Raw genomic sequence first — 16,224 nt, forward strand, 5'->3', positions numbered from 1 at the left:
CAAAGTTTGTTACTAAAAATCTAGATTTTAAACATAGATTTTTAGTAATAGCTAGATTTAGAATTTTTAAATCGTGCAACAGAAACCTTATTTCAAAAAGACATTTTTACAAGTGTTATCTTTTTCTAGCGTGTGGAAAAAACGATATTTGTTTTTTTGTATTTTTGATATATACCCAGTGGGCATGCGTCCAGGAGAGGTTCGTAGAGCGTCTTACGGACGTCTGGACGTCCGTGATACGTCAAACAAACGACTCTCGGACGACGCATGCCCACTGGCTAAACATTGAATTTCACATACTTGGATTTTTTCTTTTTCTAAACCAAAATTATTTTATTGTGTTATGCATGTACATTTATAAAGTATTTTGCTTATTTTATTCATTTTTAGCCCCTGGTTGTAACAGCAGTAAGTAGCCTCCTCGACTATAGTCGAGGAGGCTACTTACTGCCGTTACAAGTAAGTAACTTACTTGCCGTAAGTAGCCTCGGCCTTAGGGAGGCAAAATCATTAAAAAAAAGTTTTGTTTAAAGAATAATCGGAAAAACTTTAGTATTGATATTATATTAACAAAATGAAGTTGTACTTAAATTTTCATTAACTGGTTATAATCCAAACATGCAAAGAAATGTGATAACCAACCTCACACTCTGTGACAACCAACCCTGTCGTTGAGGTTGATTTTCTCACAACAAAGGTTTATGAAAAATGTTTTTACAATAAAATATACATAATTCAATGCCATGAAATCGTTGTTGTAGTTACCGGAAATAGCTAATCTACCTTTGTGCAAAGTTTTGCTTTGATTTTATTGAAAAATAAAGTATAAGCAGTCAAAAACGTAAAAACGTATATATATATATATATATATATATATATATATATATATATATATATATATATATATATATATATATATATATATATATATATATATATATATATATATATATATATATATATATATAGTTTAAACGAATTTTAAAACTGCTGTCTTAAAGAAAAAATGCGGCAATAAACTTTGCACAATTTATTCTATATATTCAGAGTACAATTAATTGTAGGGTTTGAATAGTATTTTCAAAAATGGAAAAATAAGACAATTACAAGAATCAAATGACAAAATGGAACATATGGTTTTCTTGATGATTTATATTTTTCAACTTACTTTTTACTAAGCTTCAAGCAAAGCCGGTGCGATAAGGAGGTGGGTGGGGGATGGAGTAACGCCCCCCCCCCCCTCATCAATGACTTTTTTTTTTTTTTAAAAAAAAGGCAAATGTTTTAACGGCACACCCCCCTTCCCCTACGTGATACCTACTCGCGCCGGCCCTGGCTATAAGTTTTTTTTGTGTCTTGAATGAAGTAGTCTAAATCCTTCAAATACTAAAAAAACGTGACAATCTTTTTTAAAACAGGTAGATCACAACAACCCAGGAAAAAGTTTTGTTTCTGAAAAAAAACAAAAACACTTGAAAGATGCTTTTAAATAACTAAATGTTCTCGCTCAGTTTGTGGCACAAGTATATATGTTGTTAAGATGCATTCTATTGTTAATAGACACCAACATCTAATGATTAGATAGGTCTGATAAGTTTGATTAGATTCTAATCAAAATTCTAACTGAAATATTTTCTTTAATTTGTTTAACCTCTTTGACTTTAAGATCAACAAAATAAAAAGAATTTTGCAGTAAATGCGATAAGTTTAGAGTAGATATAGATCTAGGTAACTTGAGTGTAATAGTAATATATTTAAATAAATCTTTTTAGATAACATGACAAATAATTAAAAAACAAACAAAATCAACAAGTTATACAAAAATTTATGGTTTGTAAAACTTTAAGTCAAAAAAAGCGTTTGTTATTTCATTGCAAGTAAGTTGATATCAAAATTGAGAAAAAAGATTGCTTAAATTAATTAAAGTTTACGTCTATAACAACTACCCAGTCGGCAAATTTAGTTGTAAATGCGCATTAGAAACTCGTTTAAATACGTATCGATGTGGTATGTATGTTAGCCATTTTATCGTGTCGAATACGCATTAGAAATACGCATTAGATGCGTATAAAGACAGGTATACAATACGACGCCTTCTGAGTATCAAACTCGCATTTGAAACTCTTGTAAACACGTATAAAACACGATAACCAGAGAATATTCAATACGATATTTTCCTGGTATTACATGCGCATGTAAAACTTTCCAGAATACGCATTATTTACGAATATTTGTTAGCCATTTTATCGTGTCAAACGCGCATTAAAAATAGACATCAGATGCGTATACAGACAGTATACAATACGACATCAGATGCGTAGACAGGTATACAATACGACGCCTACTGAGTATCATACTCGCATTTAAACACGTATAAAACACGATAACCAGAGAATATTCAATACAATTTTATTAACTAATATGAATTCATAACATAATGATAATGACTAGCAGTAACCAACCCATAATACGGGTTATGAGTTATTAAATCATTAATAACAATAAAAACACATTAATAACTTGATATATTATCTAAAAAATTAAATACAAATTTATTTATAAATATTTTAACTTTGACTCCCTTTCAGTAACGTCATTGCTTATAGTTAACGACGAAGACCGCATTAACATCAGTTGAGTTCTTTTTAAAATCTGTCACAACACAGGTACCAGAAACGGAAAGCCTGAAAACACCTAAAAAAAAAAATTTAAAAAAAAATTACAATTTTTAATTACAAAAGTACTATTTGCATTGTATTGTTAGTAGAATTAGGATAATAATAACAGAAAATATATATTCCGTGACTACAGAATAATTAAAAAAGATTATAAAAAGGCTAGACAACACAATGTAGTAACACTGGCAAATAACACCACAACTTAATAAAATATTTTATTAACTTAAATACTTGGACTGAAAAGATTTTATTTATTACAATATTTGAACAATCGAGGGACAATTATAGTTAAACAATTTAAACAATTATACCATAAAATAGCAAGCAAATCGTAAAATATTTCTTAGAAATGATCTATTTTTTTCATTTGACTACTATTTTCAAGTTGCCTATAAGCATTTACATTAATAACTTTGTCGAGCCTAATACTATCTATTTCAATTTAACTAATGTCATTAAACATATTACCAGTAATCTTACTATTGTTGCAACTGAATAAATGAACGCAAAAGAATCTTACAAATTGTGATCTTTTCTAATCAAAGACTTTATTTAAACTCAAGATTTATTGAAATCCATATCTTTTTATATGTTTACATACATTAGTCGTTTATCAAAAATATTAAACAACATTTATTTACATCAATTATTTTTAATTAAAAAAGAATCTTGACTACAATGCACAAAATTATTTTTACCTTAATGCATAAAAATAATAAATGCACAATCTTGTATAAAAAAATGAAGCAATGCCAATCAGTATATTTTACTCTAAATTAATTATTTAAACATATATATATTATATATATATATATATATATATATATATATATATATATATATATATATATATATATATATATATATAGGGGAACATGGGGTAAAATGACGAATGGGGCAAGATGACAACCTACAGTTATCTCTTAAGCAAAACTAAATATAACAGTTGACTTTAGCTGAAAGGGAAGTAGATTAATTTTACTAGATTTATCAATGGTTTCTTTTTAAATATTATTTTTGTGACGAAAGCTAAGTATTAAAAAAGTTTTTCTGACATTGAGAAAAAAACTTATTATCCTCGTTTGACTTGATTTATTACATCGCTACATCACCAGCTAAAGGTAAATTTTATTTTTTAGACAGACTAAGATACAGGCGTTTTTCAAAACAGTCGTCATCTTGCCCCATGTTCCCCTATATATCTATTCACATACCTTTAAAAAGTGGTATTACACTTTACACAATGAAATATGGAAATACATCATCATTTTATTCAACTACTTTCAAAGAAATTTATTTATTTTTTCTAGTCTGTTATTTTTTCTAAAAAAGAATATTTATAAAGATACAGAGAAATATAAAATATACTGAAATATAGGCAGATTTATGTTTATAAACTTTTGTGTCAACAAATTACAGTCAGTTTTCCATGTTAAACACATAAAATATATATCAAATATAACATATATCAAATATCAAATAAATCCAATATAAAATAAAACAAAATAGTAAACTTACTCAAATCAGTATCAGTTATACCGTGTGAAGTAACTAAAAAACACTTCAGTTCTTTTCAATTGCTTTAAAAAATAACTTTCAGCTCTTTCCAATTGCACTAAAAAGAAAAAAAAAACTTAGATAAGCAAGTTCTTAAGAATCTGAAAACAAATAAGTAAAAAAACAAAGAACAAACAAACATTTATTTGTTAAAACTACTATATTTAAACAAATTAAATTTAAAAAAGTGTAACGCCAATTCTCCTTAAAGGCTAAAAAAAAACTTTCAGCTCAAATTTGCTTGCATACCTTGCTTGTAAAACCATGTGAATAAGAAACACATTTAGAAAAGCCTAGAAACTACTTAAAGATGACATATGCAAAATTGAAGTTTGAACGTTGACTGGACTAATTATTAGCAGATATTTTTAGAAAATTCATAAAAATATAAATATATTCGTTCTTTTATATTGCATAAATCCATCATATGATAAATCTGAAATAAAAAAATGTATTGGATAAGTAAATACAAAGAAAAACATCATATATGAATCACAAATCAATATAACAGATAGAGATAAGATGTCATGATAAGAGAGTAGTAGTTGTTAAGTACTGTTATTTCATGTTAGCTTTTAGAAAACAATTCATGTTGGTACGTCATGGTTCTAAAAATTCAAATTAATATATAAACAAAATGTATATGCGGCAAAATGACTTTTCTTGAATGGCTTTTAGTGAATGATTAAAAGCAGTGACTTTCAATAATAAAACCACTTATAATTTTTAACAATAGACACCAACATAAAGGTAAGCCAAATGTAACAACATTAGTAACATAAATAACAACTTTATGCAAAATCTTGCTCAACACGTTTGCCAAGTCACACACTTTGAAAACATGGTCCATAAATATTATAAGAAGTGTTTATATATGTTATATAAATTTAAATAAATATATTGTGTTTTATAGTTAGTATATATGTTTATATTATGTTGTTTCTATGTCATGGAAACAACATAATATAAACATATATACTAACTATAAAACACAATATATTTATTTAAATTTGTATAACATATATAAACACTTTTTATAATATTTATATACACAATAGATACATTTTATACTATTTTAAAAATTCATTTATAAAACAATTATATAACACATATTACCACATACATATATTTATCAAAAACTTTTTAATTTTGAACATAATATAAACACATATGCAAACTATAAACATATATAACTTGAATTGTGTGAACAAAAAATTTAAAAATAACATGAAAATATCTAAAAAGGTTCATATATATTTATATATAAAGACATATATCTCGTAATAAAATATCAAATTATAATCATATCTAACTTAAATCAAATACTTATTGAATAAAGAACAAAAAACAGATAAAAGAACTGCAATCCTAATAACAAAATTTAACGTTTAGCAACAATTAAAGTGTCAGTGTTGGCTCAAAATTTTAACTTATTTTTTTAAATTTTCTAAAACAGAACAAAAAAGGTAATAGCATAACGGAAATGTCAATAAAATAGCATGCGCTTTATAAGCAAAGATTTTCGTTTTTCCCCTTATTTGTTAATATTTGATCAAAATCGGATTCGATATCATATCCGATTTTGATCAAATATTATAAATACGTATTTTTGATAAATAAGTGGTATTGAACTCGAGTTCGAAACTTAAAACTAAATGCGCATTTTTCTGGTATCAATGGCGGTATGTTATACGTGATCAATACTCAGAGTATTTACAATACTAGATATGCCGACTGGGTAGTATCTAAAAAGTCAATATTCCCAGCAAACGCGGGGACGTACAAGAAACGTACAATGAACGTTTAGACGGAACGTCTCGGACGCGTTCTAAACTGATTCTACATTAGACGCTCAATGACGTCCTTTTAGGACGTTCTAAAGATTGCCATCGTAAAAAGACTTGAATAAGACTTTCTCTTTAAATACAATTAATGGGGCGGGCAATTCAACATCAAATCACCCAGTCCATTGAACCATGTGTCTTCCTTTTCTGTTATATTTTGACACATTATTCCTAATTATAAAAAAAATTGCATGCAAAATTTCAGCTAAAAAAGTTTAGCGGTTGACAAGATATTGCAATTTTAATACTGACCTGGTTTCCCAAAATGACCCGGTTTTCATAACACTCTGAAAAAACATTTTCTATAAAATAATAAGAAATAAAAATGGCAAAAACATGAAAATGAACATATATAATGTTTTTTTGATGCTGAATTCAATAAATATACTTAAAATGCTCAAATATAAAAAGAACATGCATAAAAATTAATAAAACAACTAGTTTCTATAAACCAACTTTGGGGCCCAATATCTCCCAAACACCCCCATCAAAAAGTTTTTTTTTTTTGCTGTTAATATTTTAAGCTGTTTATATCTTAATAGGCACAAAAAATCTAACTGGAAAAACAACTAAAACATACGGAACTTTAATTTCAAAGATGTGTTTGTAATAGTTTACAATATTGCTCCCATTTTACTTGTACTTCCTCTATTTCAGCATTTTTAAACACATAGTTTCTCCCAGAACTAGAGCAAGCTTGTGGAACAGATAGTTTTTTCGATATGTTGGTGTTTGGAATAAAACAGTTGTCATCTCTTTCAGGCCAGTTAAAACAGATTGATGGACCATTTGGATGAAGAAACTTAACTTTAGCATCAACTTCTTTTAACAACCTAAAGTGACAGTATCAAGTTGAGATATGTCTTGTTTCTTTTTAAGATTGTGGATTATTGTATAATTAGTGTCTGTACTACACCTCTTTGCCCCAACCTTGTTATCTCCAAGATATATAAATTGATGAAAGCTACGAGTACCAGGTAGAGTTGTTACACCAGTGTACCTTTCTTTTTGCTCTTTACGTTGCAATTGTAATTCCAATTCCTTTATGTAAATGAAGTTAACAACTTTGATTTTATCAATACAAAACTCATACATGGCTTCTGATGTGAGAATTTGGTTTCTGTACGGTCGTTTAAAACTTTCTTGTGCTGTTAATCTTTTTACAATACCACCAATCCCATCGCATGGTGACTTTCCGTGGGACGTGGCAAAAAAGTTCCATTCAATTTTAAAGCAAAATTCGCTCTCTAGTTGACATAGATTGTAAAAGCTTTTACAATTTTCGTACTGTCCTGCGCAACCATCAGTGAATAAATATAATTTGGACAGATTGGAAAATTTTATTTTTAATATTGGTATGATTAGTTGGAATATTTTGTACACATAAGTTACATCATGTATAATGTCATCTGATATAAAACAGTAAGAAATATGTTTCAGTTCACCTTTATCATCTTTATAGTATATGACTAATGGATGTAAAGAACATTGTTGGGTGTTCCAATGATAGCTCTGTATTTCATCTTGGACAACAAAAGCATAATTTTCAGCAAAGTCGCCAATAATGATAATGTTTGATTGATCCATATATTGTTTCAGTTGGTTAAGGTATTGTGATTGAGAGTGAGCAATAAAAGAATGAGCTTGTAGCTTTTCAAAACAAGATGCTAATAGTTCAACAAACGTTGGAACATCAGCTGTTAAACTTAATAGTGTTGCACGGTCAGTAGTTTGCCATTGCTTGTAGTGTATCTCAAAATCATCTTCGTATTCTCCAAAAATCTCATACAAATATTTGGTGAGGGGTTCTTTACCAGAACAATCATCACACTGTGCAAGCATGCATTCTTTGTTTTCTACTGAGCAAACGGTTTTTGAAAGTAAGTCCTTATACTTTAGTCCAATATTTAAAGCATCTACTAGCAATATGCCATTTTGGTGATAAGAACAAACACAAACAGAATGTGTACCACTTGTACCTGGCAAAATGCACAACTTTGGTCTAAGTGAAGCAAATTTTGAGTAACTTATTTGTATTTCTGGATTGTTTTCTTTGTATAATAAATATAGTTCTTTTAAATTACACAAAAGCAGTTTTTTTTGTTTATGGACGTTCTTTTGAATGCTAACATAATCTTTTTTTCCAGGCATAGTTCTACATAAATCACTTGAATCATAAAAAAGTTTAACAGAATCTTCTATTTCTTTTTGTAAGACTTTCCCTTTATACAAAGGTGAGATAGCCAACAATCCTTTTTTATTAAAAAGTTGTCTAGCCTTTTTTGCTTGGTGTTCTGTAACTGCAAAGTTATTTTGTACTTCTAATATTGACCAACTTGGGGGTGCCAGTGTTAGAAGTTGAACAATAGTTTTTTTTGTCAGAACATAGAATTTTTTCTTTTATCAAGCTCATAATTTCATCAAAGTTTTCAGCCTTCTTTTTAATGTCATTTGGTTCATAACACAGTTTTGAGGGAACATTGAATTGACTTTCAGTTTTTCTAATAAGGTTACTTACCATTTCGTTGATGCGCGCAACTTTTCGCTTTCCTTCTGAGAGTATATGTTTTGATGACTTTGAATGAGATTTTAGAGGAGATATATTAAAATTTTCAAGTTCTTCATTGATCTCCTGTATTTTTGATTTGAATGATGATATTAGAAAACCTTCATCTTGTTCACCCTGACTTTGCTTCTCTTCTTTAAGATCTGCTTTTTTAGCAATCTTTTGCTTACAGGGTTTGCAAAGTTTCTTCCCAGGAGCAATATTTAAGCTACTTCTCATCATGTCTTGTGACTCATTTATCGTAACTACTCTAAGATTTTCTAAAAGTAATTGAATTGTATATATAGTTGCATATAGCTTTATGTATTTTGTATATAGTATAATTGTATGTATAGTTGTATATAGCTTATCTGCACAATTGTTTAAAACATTGTTTATGTTTTGGAAAACGCAAATTAAAAAAATGTATATATTAAAATACTTAAATTCCACTTTTACTTACTTGTAATTTTCTTTGTATGTTTTTTGAATGGATCACAGCACGCTTTCTGCCATATAGGATACATTTTCAAATAATTTGTAGCATGTTTTTCACATAATGTTGTTAAGTTTAATAGTTCAATGTTACAGCGTAATGATATAGCTATTTTTTCTTCGTTGCTTAAAGTTCCAATAACATCTTGTTGGCCTTTGCATGCATCTGATGTCATTAACCCAATAGAACACATCTTATAATAAACTACTTTGTATAAATGAATTTCCTAAAAAAAAGGAGAATTCTCCTACTTAATTAAAAGAATTCTCCTACTTAAATAAAAGAATTTTCCTACTTAATTTTTAGTAAAAAAAAAAACATAATATAGAAATAATTCAAACCTTTTTTAGAATTCACTGTTGTATAATTTTTTACACTGATAGATATCGTTAATTTTCTTTATAGATATATTTATATATATACAATTTACATATATATCAAATTGTTAATTTGTTAAAATTTAAATAACATTTACGAATGCTGTTTTTTAACTGAACTTTTTATAAACTAGTTATTATAAACTTTTACAAAAGTTGTCAAAATTTTAAAAACAAATGCACATCCATATCACACTAATTCAGTTTTTATATAAAACAAAACAGGATGTTTTTTTCAGTTGTTAAGTTCAAATAACTAAGTTATCATATAATTAAGACTTCCTTAAATATAACGAAATTGTTTTGTTTTTTTAAGGAGTCTTTTAACTAAATATAATATTTTACAGAATTCTATTTAAAAGTTTATTTTCAATAAGCTATTTTGAAATTCTATTTTAAAATAGCTTATTGAAAATTTGATACATCTTTGAAATTAAAGTTCCGTATGTTTCAGTCGTTTTTCCAGTTAGATATTTTGTGCCTAGTAAGATTATAAACAGCTGAAAATATTAACAGCAAAAATTTTTAAGCATGTTCCTTTTATATTTTAGCATTTTAAGTACATTTATTGAATTCAGCATCAAAAAAAGATTATATATATGTTTATTTTCATGTTTTTGCCATTTTTATTTCTTATTATTTTAAGAAAAATGTTTTTTCAGAGTGTTATGAAAACCGGGTCATTTTAGGAAACCAGGTCAGTATTAAAATTGCAGTATCTTGTCATCCTCTCAACATTTTTAGCTAAAATTTAATATGTTAACTTTTCTTTTTAAGATGCAACAGCCAAAGAGGTTTTTAAAAAATTTGAAGACCCATGGTTCAAAATTTTCTAAATTTTGGGTGATTAGATGCGGAATTACCCGGGCACAACCCTATTAAAAAAGTGTAAATTATTGAAAAAATTAATTTTTCAAAAATATACTTATTTTAACTCAAATTTATCGTAGAAACAATTGCTGATTTTTAAATTTTTGCTCTCTATTCTGATATTGGTCAAAATTTCATTTATTTAGATGTTCATTCCCAGTCGGCATATCTAGTATTGTAAATACTCGGAGTATTGATCACGTATAACATACCGCCGTTGATACCAGAAAAATACGCATTTAGTTTTAAGTTTCGAATTCGAGTTCAATACCACTCATTTATCAAAAATACGTATTATTTAATATTTGATCAAAATTGGATACAATATCGTACCCGATTTTAATTAAATATCATCATATAACGGAAAAACGAAAATCTTTGCTTTAAAGCGCATGCTTAAACTGAAATTGTGAAAGCAAAACTTAAATTAAAAAGTTTTCTCTTAAGAAATTAAGTAAAAAGTTTGTCTGGAATGAAAAGGAATAGTCAGGAATACAGGAAAAGTTGTATGAAGAGATATCGTTCTGCTAAAGCAGTATCGCATATCTCCAATACAGTTACAGTACTTTTTTGTACTAAAAAAGTTACTAAAACTTTATCATAAAAATATTTATTACTACTTTAAAAGTAGTAATAATAAAATAATAATATAAAATAATAAAATAAGCAAGGTATGAAATGATAGGATTTATTATATATTTGAATTATATTAATTTAGGACTTCATAAAACTAAATAAATTTGAAAGTAACTTTTAAATTTATTTAGTTTTAATTTAAGTCCTGAATTAATATAATTCAAATATATTATAAATCCTATCATTTCATACCTTGTTTATTTTATTATGATGATTATTATTTTATTAACATTTCTGTTATGGTATTACCTGTTTTTTGTACTGTTTTAAAAAATTTAGAAAAATAAATTAAAATATCGAGCCAACACTGACATTTTATTGTTGCTAAACGTTAAATTGTGTTATAAGGATTGCAGTTCTTCTATCTATTTTTTGCTCTTTATTCAATAAGTATTTGATATAAATTAAATATGATTATAATTTGATATTTTATTACGAGATATATGTTTTTATATATGAATATATATATGAATCTTTTTAGATTTTTTCATGTTATTTTAAAATTTTTTGTTCGCGCAATTCAAGTTATATATGTTTATAGTTTGCATATATGTTTATATTATGTTCAAAGTTAAAAAGTTTTTGATAAATATATGTATGAGGTAATATGTGTAATTGTTTTATAAATGTGTCATTAAAATAGTATAAAATGTATCTATTGTGTATATAAATATTATATGAGGTGTTTATATATGTTATATAAAGTTAAATAAATGTATTGTATTTTATAGTTATTATATATGTTTATATTATGTTGTTTCCATATTTTCAAACTTGACAAACGTGTTGAGCAAGATTTTGCGTAAAGTTTTTATTTATATTACTAATGTTGTTACATTTGGCTTACCTTTATGTTGGTGTCTATTGTTCAAAATTATAAGTGGTTTTATTATTGAAACTCGCTGCTTTTAATCATTCACTAAAAGCCACTCAAGAAAAATCATTTTGTCATATACATTTTGTTTATATCTCAATTTGAATTTTTAGAACCATGAAGTACCAACATGATTTGTTTTCTAAAAGCTAACATGAAATAACAATATTTAACAACTACTACTCTCTTATCATGACATCTTATCTCTATCAGATATATTAATTTTCTAAAAGTTATTTTTTAGAGTGATTGAAAAGAACTGAAGTGTTTTTTAGTTACTTTACACGGTGTAACTGATACTGGTTTGAGTAAGTTTACTATTTTGTTTTATTTTATATTGGATTTATTTTATATTTGATATATATTATATTAGATATATATTTTGTGTATTTAAAACTGACTGTAATTTGTTGACACGAAAGTTTATAAACTTAAATCTGCCTATATTTCAGTATATTTATATATATATATATATATATATATATATATATATATATATATATATATATATATATATATATATAATTACTTTAGAGTAAAATATACTGACTGACATTGCTTAAATTTTTTATACAAGATTGTGCATTTATTATTTTTGTTCATTAAGGTAAAAATAATTTTGTGCATTGTAGATTCTTTGTTAAATTAAAAATAATTGATGTAAATAAATATTGTTTAATATTTTTGATAAACAACTTATGTATATAAACATATAAAAAAATATGGATTTCAATAAATCTTAAGTTTAGATAAAGTCTTTGATTAGAAAAGATCACAATTTGTAAGATTCTTTTGTGTTCATTTATTCAATTGTAACAATAGTAAGATTACTGGTAATATGTTTAATGATAACAGTGAAATTGAAATAGATAGTATTAGGCTCAACAAAGTTATTAATGTAAAATGCTAATAGGCAACTTGAAAATAGTTGTCAAATGAAAAAAATAGATCTAGGCAGGATGAAATTAATTGTTGTTGAAATGTAAGAAATGCAACTCGGGATGCAGAAACTTACTTGACAGAATTCAGTGTCAAGCAGTGTTATGTCTGTTAATTTGATTTTACTTTAGGCACTTCAGAACAAAGCAAAGTATGAGTTTAGCTATTTATAGTAACAATTAACACTTTTAAATCTAAATAATTTGATTTTTTTTATAATTTATATCATAATGTTCTTTTTTTCATTTTTTTTTTAGTTTGTCTTCCCTTTGTCATCTTTTGATTAGTTAGCTAACTGTTAAAACATGGTTTTAATTTTGTAAATTTTGTATGATGTGAAATTTACTCTATTAATCATTAGGCAACAGTTATAGAGAAGCTGGAGCTTAATTAAGAAATGCTAGAAATTAGCTTTTAATCAAGGTAAAAATAATTTTGTTTACTGGTAACATAATAAAACCAGTTACTACTATTTATTCCGTGCTTTTTTATGTTTGTTAACATGCTGCTTTGGAAACACTTTCTTTCTCTCTCTTTCTCTCTTAGATGAGAGGGAGATTTAATAAAACTTATGCAATTACTGAGCTCTTATGTATTTCTTAATACCACAAATGATAATGACCAAATATAAGAAATATTTTACGAGTTGCTTGCTATTTTATGATATAGTTGCTCAAATTGTTTAACTATAATTTTCCCTTGATTGTTCAAATATTGTAATAAATAAAATCTTTTTAGTCCAAGTATTTAAGTTAATAAAATATCTTGTTAAGTTGTGGTGTTATTTGCCAGCGTTCCTATAGTAACAATGTATACATTGTGTTGTCTAGCCTTTTTATAATCTTTTTTAATTATTCTGTAGCCAGAATATATGAACCTGTCATTTTGAAAAGGACATAAGTCCAAAACTTTTAGCAGTTAGGTTATAAGTTTGAATTAAAAATTTCTGTATGATTTATGTTTTTTTATAAAAAATAAATAATACATAAGTTATATACGTTCTTTATTTATCTACTTCTATGTTTAATTTCTTTAGCAACCTAGACATTATTTTAATAAAAATCATTTTTTTTGTTGATTTTGAAAAGTTTTTGTATATGGACTTGTGCCCTTTTCGAAATGACAGGTTCATAAATTTTCCGTTATTATTATCCTAATTCTACTAACAATAAAATGCAAATAGTACTTTTGTATTTGCAGGCTTTACTTGACTTTCCTTTTCTGGTACTTGTGTTGTGACAGATTTTAAAAAGAACTCAACTGATGTTAATGCGGTCTTTATGTCGTTACCTATAAGCAATGACGTTGCTGATACGGAGTCAAAGTTAAAATATTTATAGATAAATTTGTATTTAATATTTTTGATAATATATCAAGTTATTAATGTGTTTTTATTGTTATTAATGATTTTATAACTCATAACCCGTATTATGGGTTGCTTACTGCTAGTCATTATCATTATGTTATGAATTCATATTAGTTAATAAAATTGTATTGAATATTCTCTGGTTATCGTGTTTTATACGTGTTTAAATCCGAGTTTGATACTCAGTAGGCGTCGTATTGTATACCTGTCGTTATACGCATCTGATGTTATTTTTAATGCGCGTTTGATACGATAAAATGGCTAACATATTCGTAAATAATGCGTATTCTGGAAAGTTTTAAATGCGCATGTAATACCAGGAAAATATCGTATTGAATATTCTCTGGTTATCGTGTTTTATACGTGTTTACAAGAGTTTCAAATGGGAGTCTGATACTCAGTTGGCGTCGTGTTGTATACCTGTCTTTATACGCATCTAATGCGTGTTTCTAATGCGTGTTCGACACGATAAAATGGCTAACATACATACCACATCGATACGTATTTAAACGAGTTTCTAATGCGCATTTACAACTAAATTTGCCGACTGGGTTATTTAAATTACCCTAGCAACGCGCATAGCAACCGTTTTTAAACATTGTTTTTCATCTTTTTAAGCCCTTTTTTCAAAGTTGATTTTGGCTTTTTGTTTGTTCAGATGGCTTTTTGTACAAGACAAAAAGTTTTTTGTCTTGTACAACGATGTAATAAGCATAATGGAGTTATTTAACTAATTAAACTACTGATTTGACAGACTGGTCTTGTTAGAATGTTTGTTTATGTTTTACAAAATTGGTTTTTACATATTTTTTTATTTTTCAGTATTATAACAATTATGCCAGAATATAGAAACATTCAAACGTAGAGAAATATGCAAGTTTTATAGCAGACCATACTTGTACAAACAATCATCATGGATCTGCACCATCAATGGAATTGGTTGGCACAGAAAAAATTTTTAATCGATCTATAGAATTAAATAAAATGCGATACATTGAGTTTTATGGGGATGGGAATTCAAAAAGTTTTTTGTCTGTTGAAAATGTTTATGATGGCACAAAAGTGGTTAAACAAGAATGCATTGGCCCGAAGCGCGTTGGAACACGATTACGTGAATTAAAAAAAAGAGAGAAGGGACTAGGAGGGAAAGGAAAGTTAACTGATGCTGTTATTGATAAGCTGCAAAACTATTATGGTATTGCAATACGTTCAAATATAGGAAATCTAAAAGAAATGCAGATTGCTGTGATGGCTGCACTTTTTCATGTGGCATCATCAAAAGAACATAATTATCACACATTTTGTCCAAAGGAGCCAGGTACATGGTGTCAATATCATCTTGACAAGTTGAATAATACCCAAAATTATAAACCAGGACCAGGACTACCCATGAGTGTTATAAAGTTTGTTAAACCAATCTTTATAGCTTTACAAGATGAAAATTTACTCAGCAAATGCCTCCATGGCAAAACTCAGAATCAAAATGAGTCTTTCAATGCAACAATATGGAATCGTGTTCCAAAAGATACATTTGTAAAACTAGTACAGTTGGAAATTGCTGCTTATGATGCAGTTGCTCATTTTAATATTGGAAATTTAGCCACATTAAAAATATATGATAAAATGCAGATGGAGAGAGGCAGCTACACTGAGCTTGGTTGCAAAGACAGAAATCGTTCACGATTAAATGCAAGTCGAAAAAATGGTGAGAAGTATAGGATGCGTCGCAAGTTTCTGCGTGGAGCGAAAAAGAGAAAGGGAAGTGAAAATAAAAATAATGAGGGTTTGTCATATGGAGCAGGAAGTTTTGAATGTTTATATCAAGTTAGTTTTATCATACTAGTTTTGTAATACTTGCAGTTTATATGAACATGGCATTTAACAGGGAAAAGTAAATTTTTTTTACCATTTTAGCTTTTTATTCATTCGCAAGTAGAAAAGGGTTATTAAATAAGGCTTTTGATAAATAAAGTACATCTATTGTTTGAATACAGTCTACAGTGCAATACTTAATAGATAAAAAGGCTCCAGATAAATATAAC

The 16,224-nt window shown here is 27.1% G+C and overlaps 1 protein-coding gene and 1 long non-coding RNA gene across 2 annotated transcripts; one reads left to right on the forward strand and one right to left on the reverse strand.

Annotated features, from left to right (window-relative positions):
• Nucleotides 1-4,196: 4,196 nt before the first annotated feature.
• LOC136085751 (uncharacterized) lies at nt 4,197-9,710 on the reverse strand. Its single transcript, XM_065807140.1, has 5 exons — nt 9,462-9,710; nt 9,088-9,346; nt 6,332-8,905; nt 4,485-4,671; nt 4,197-4,293 (listed from the first exon to the last, which is right to left on the reverse strand). The coding sequence occupies exon 3, from the start codon at nt 8,228-8,230 to the stop codon at nt 6,905-6,907; it is 1,326 nt and encodes a 441-aa protein (XP_065663212.1). The 5' UTR covers nt 8,231-8,905; nt 9,088-9,346; nt 9,462-9,710; the 3' UTR covers nt 4,197-4,293; nt 4,485-4,671; nt 6,332-6,904.
• A 1,444-nt stretch (nt 9,711-11,154) lies between these two features.
• LOC136085752 (uncharacterized) lies at nt 11,155-14,204 on the forward strand. The gene is made up of 2 exons (XR_010641155.1): nt 11,155-12,185; nt 13,178-14,204. It is a non-coding gene; the product is annotated as an uncharacterized LOC136085752 (long non-coding RNA).
• Nucleotides 14,205-16,224: the final 2,020 nt, after the last annotated feature.

The sequence above is a fragment of the Hydra vulgaris genome, chromosome 10 (assembly GCF_038396675.1).
Source record: "Hydra vulgaris chromosome 10, alternate assembly HydraT2T_AEP".
Classification (NCBI taxonomy): domain Eukaryota; kingdom Metazoa; phylum Cnidaria; class Hydrozoa; order Anthoathecata; family Hydridae; genus Hydra; species Hydra vulgaris.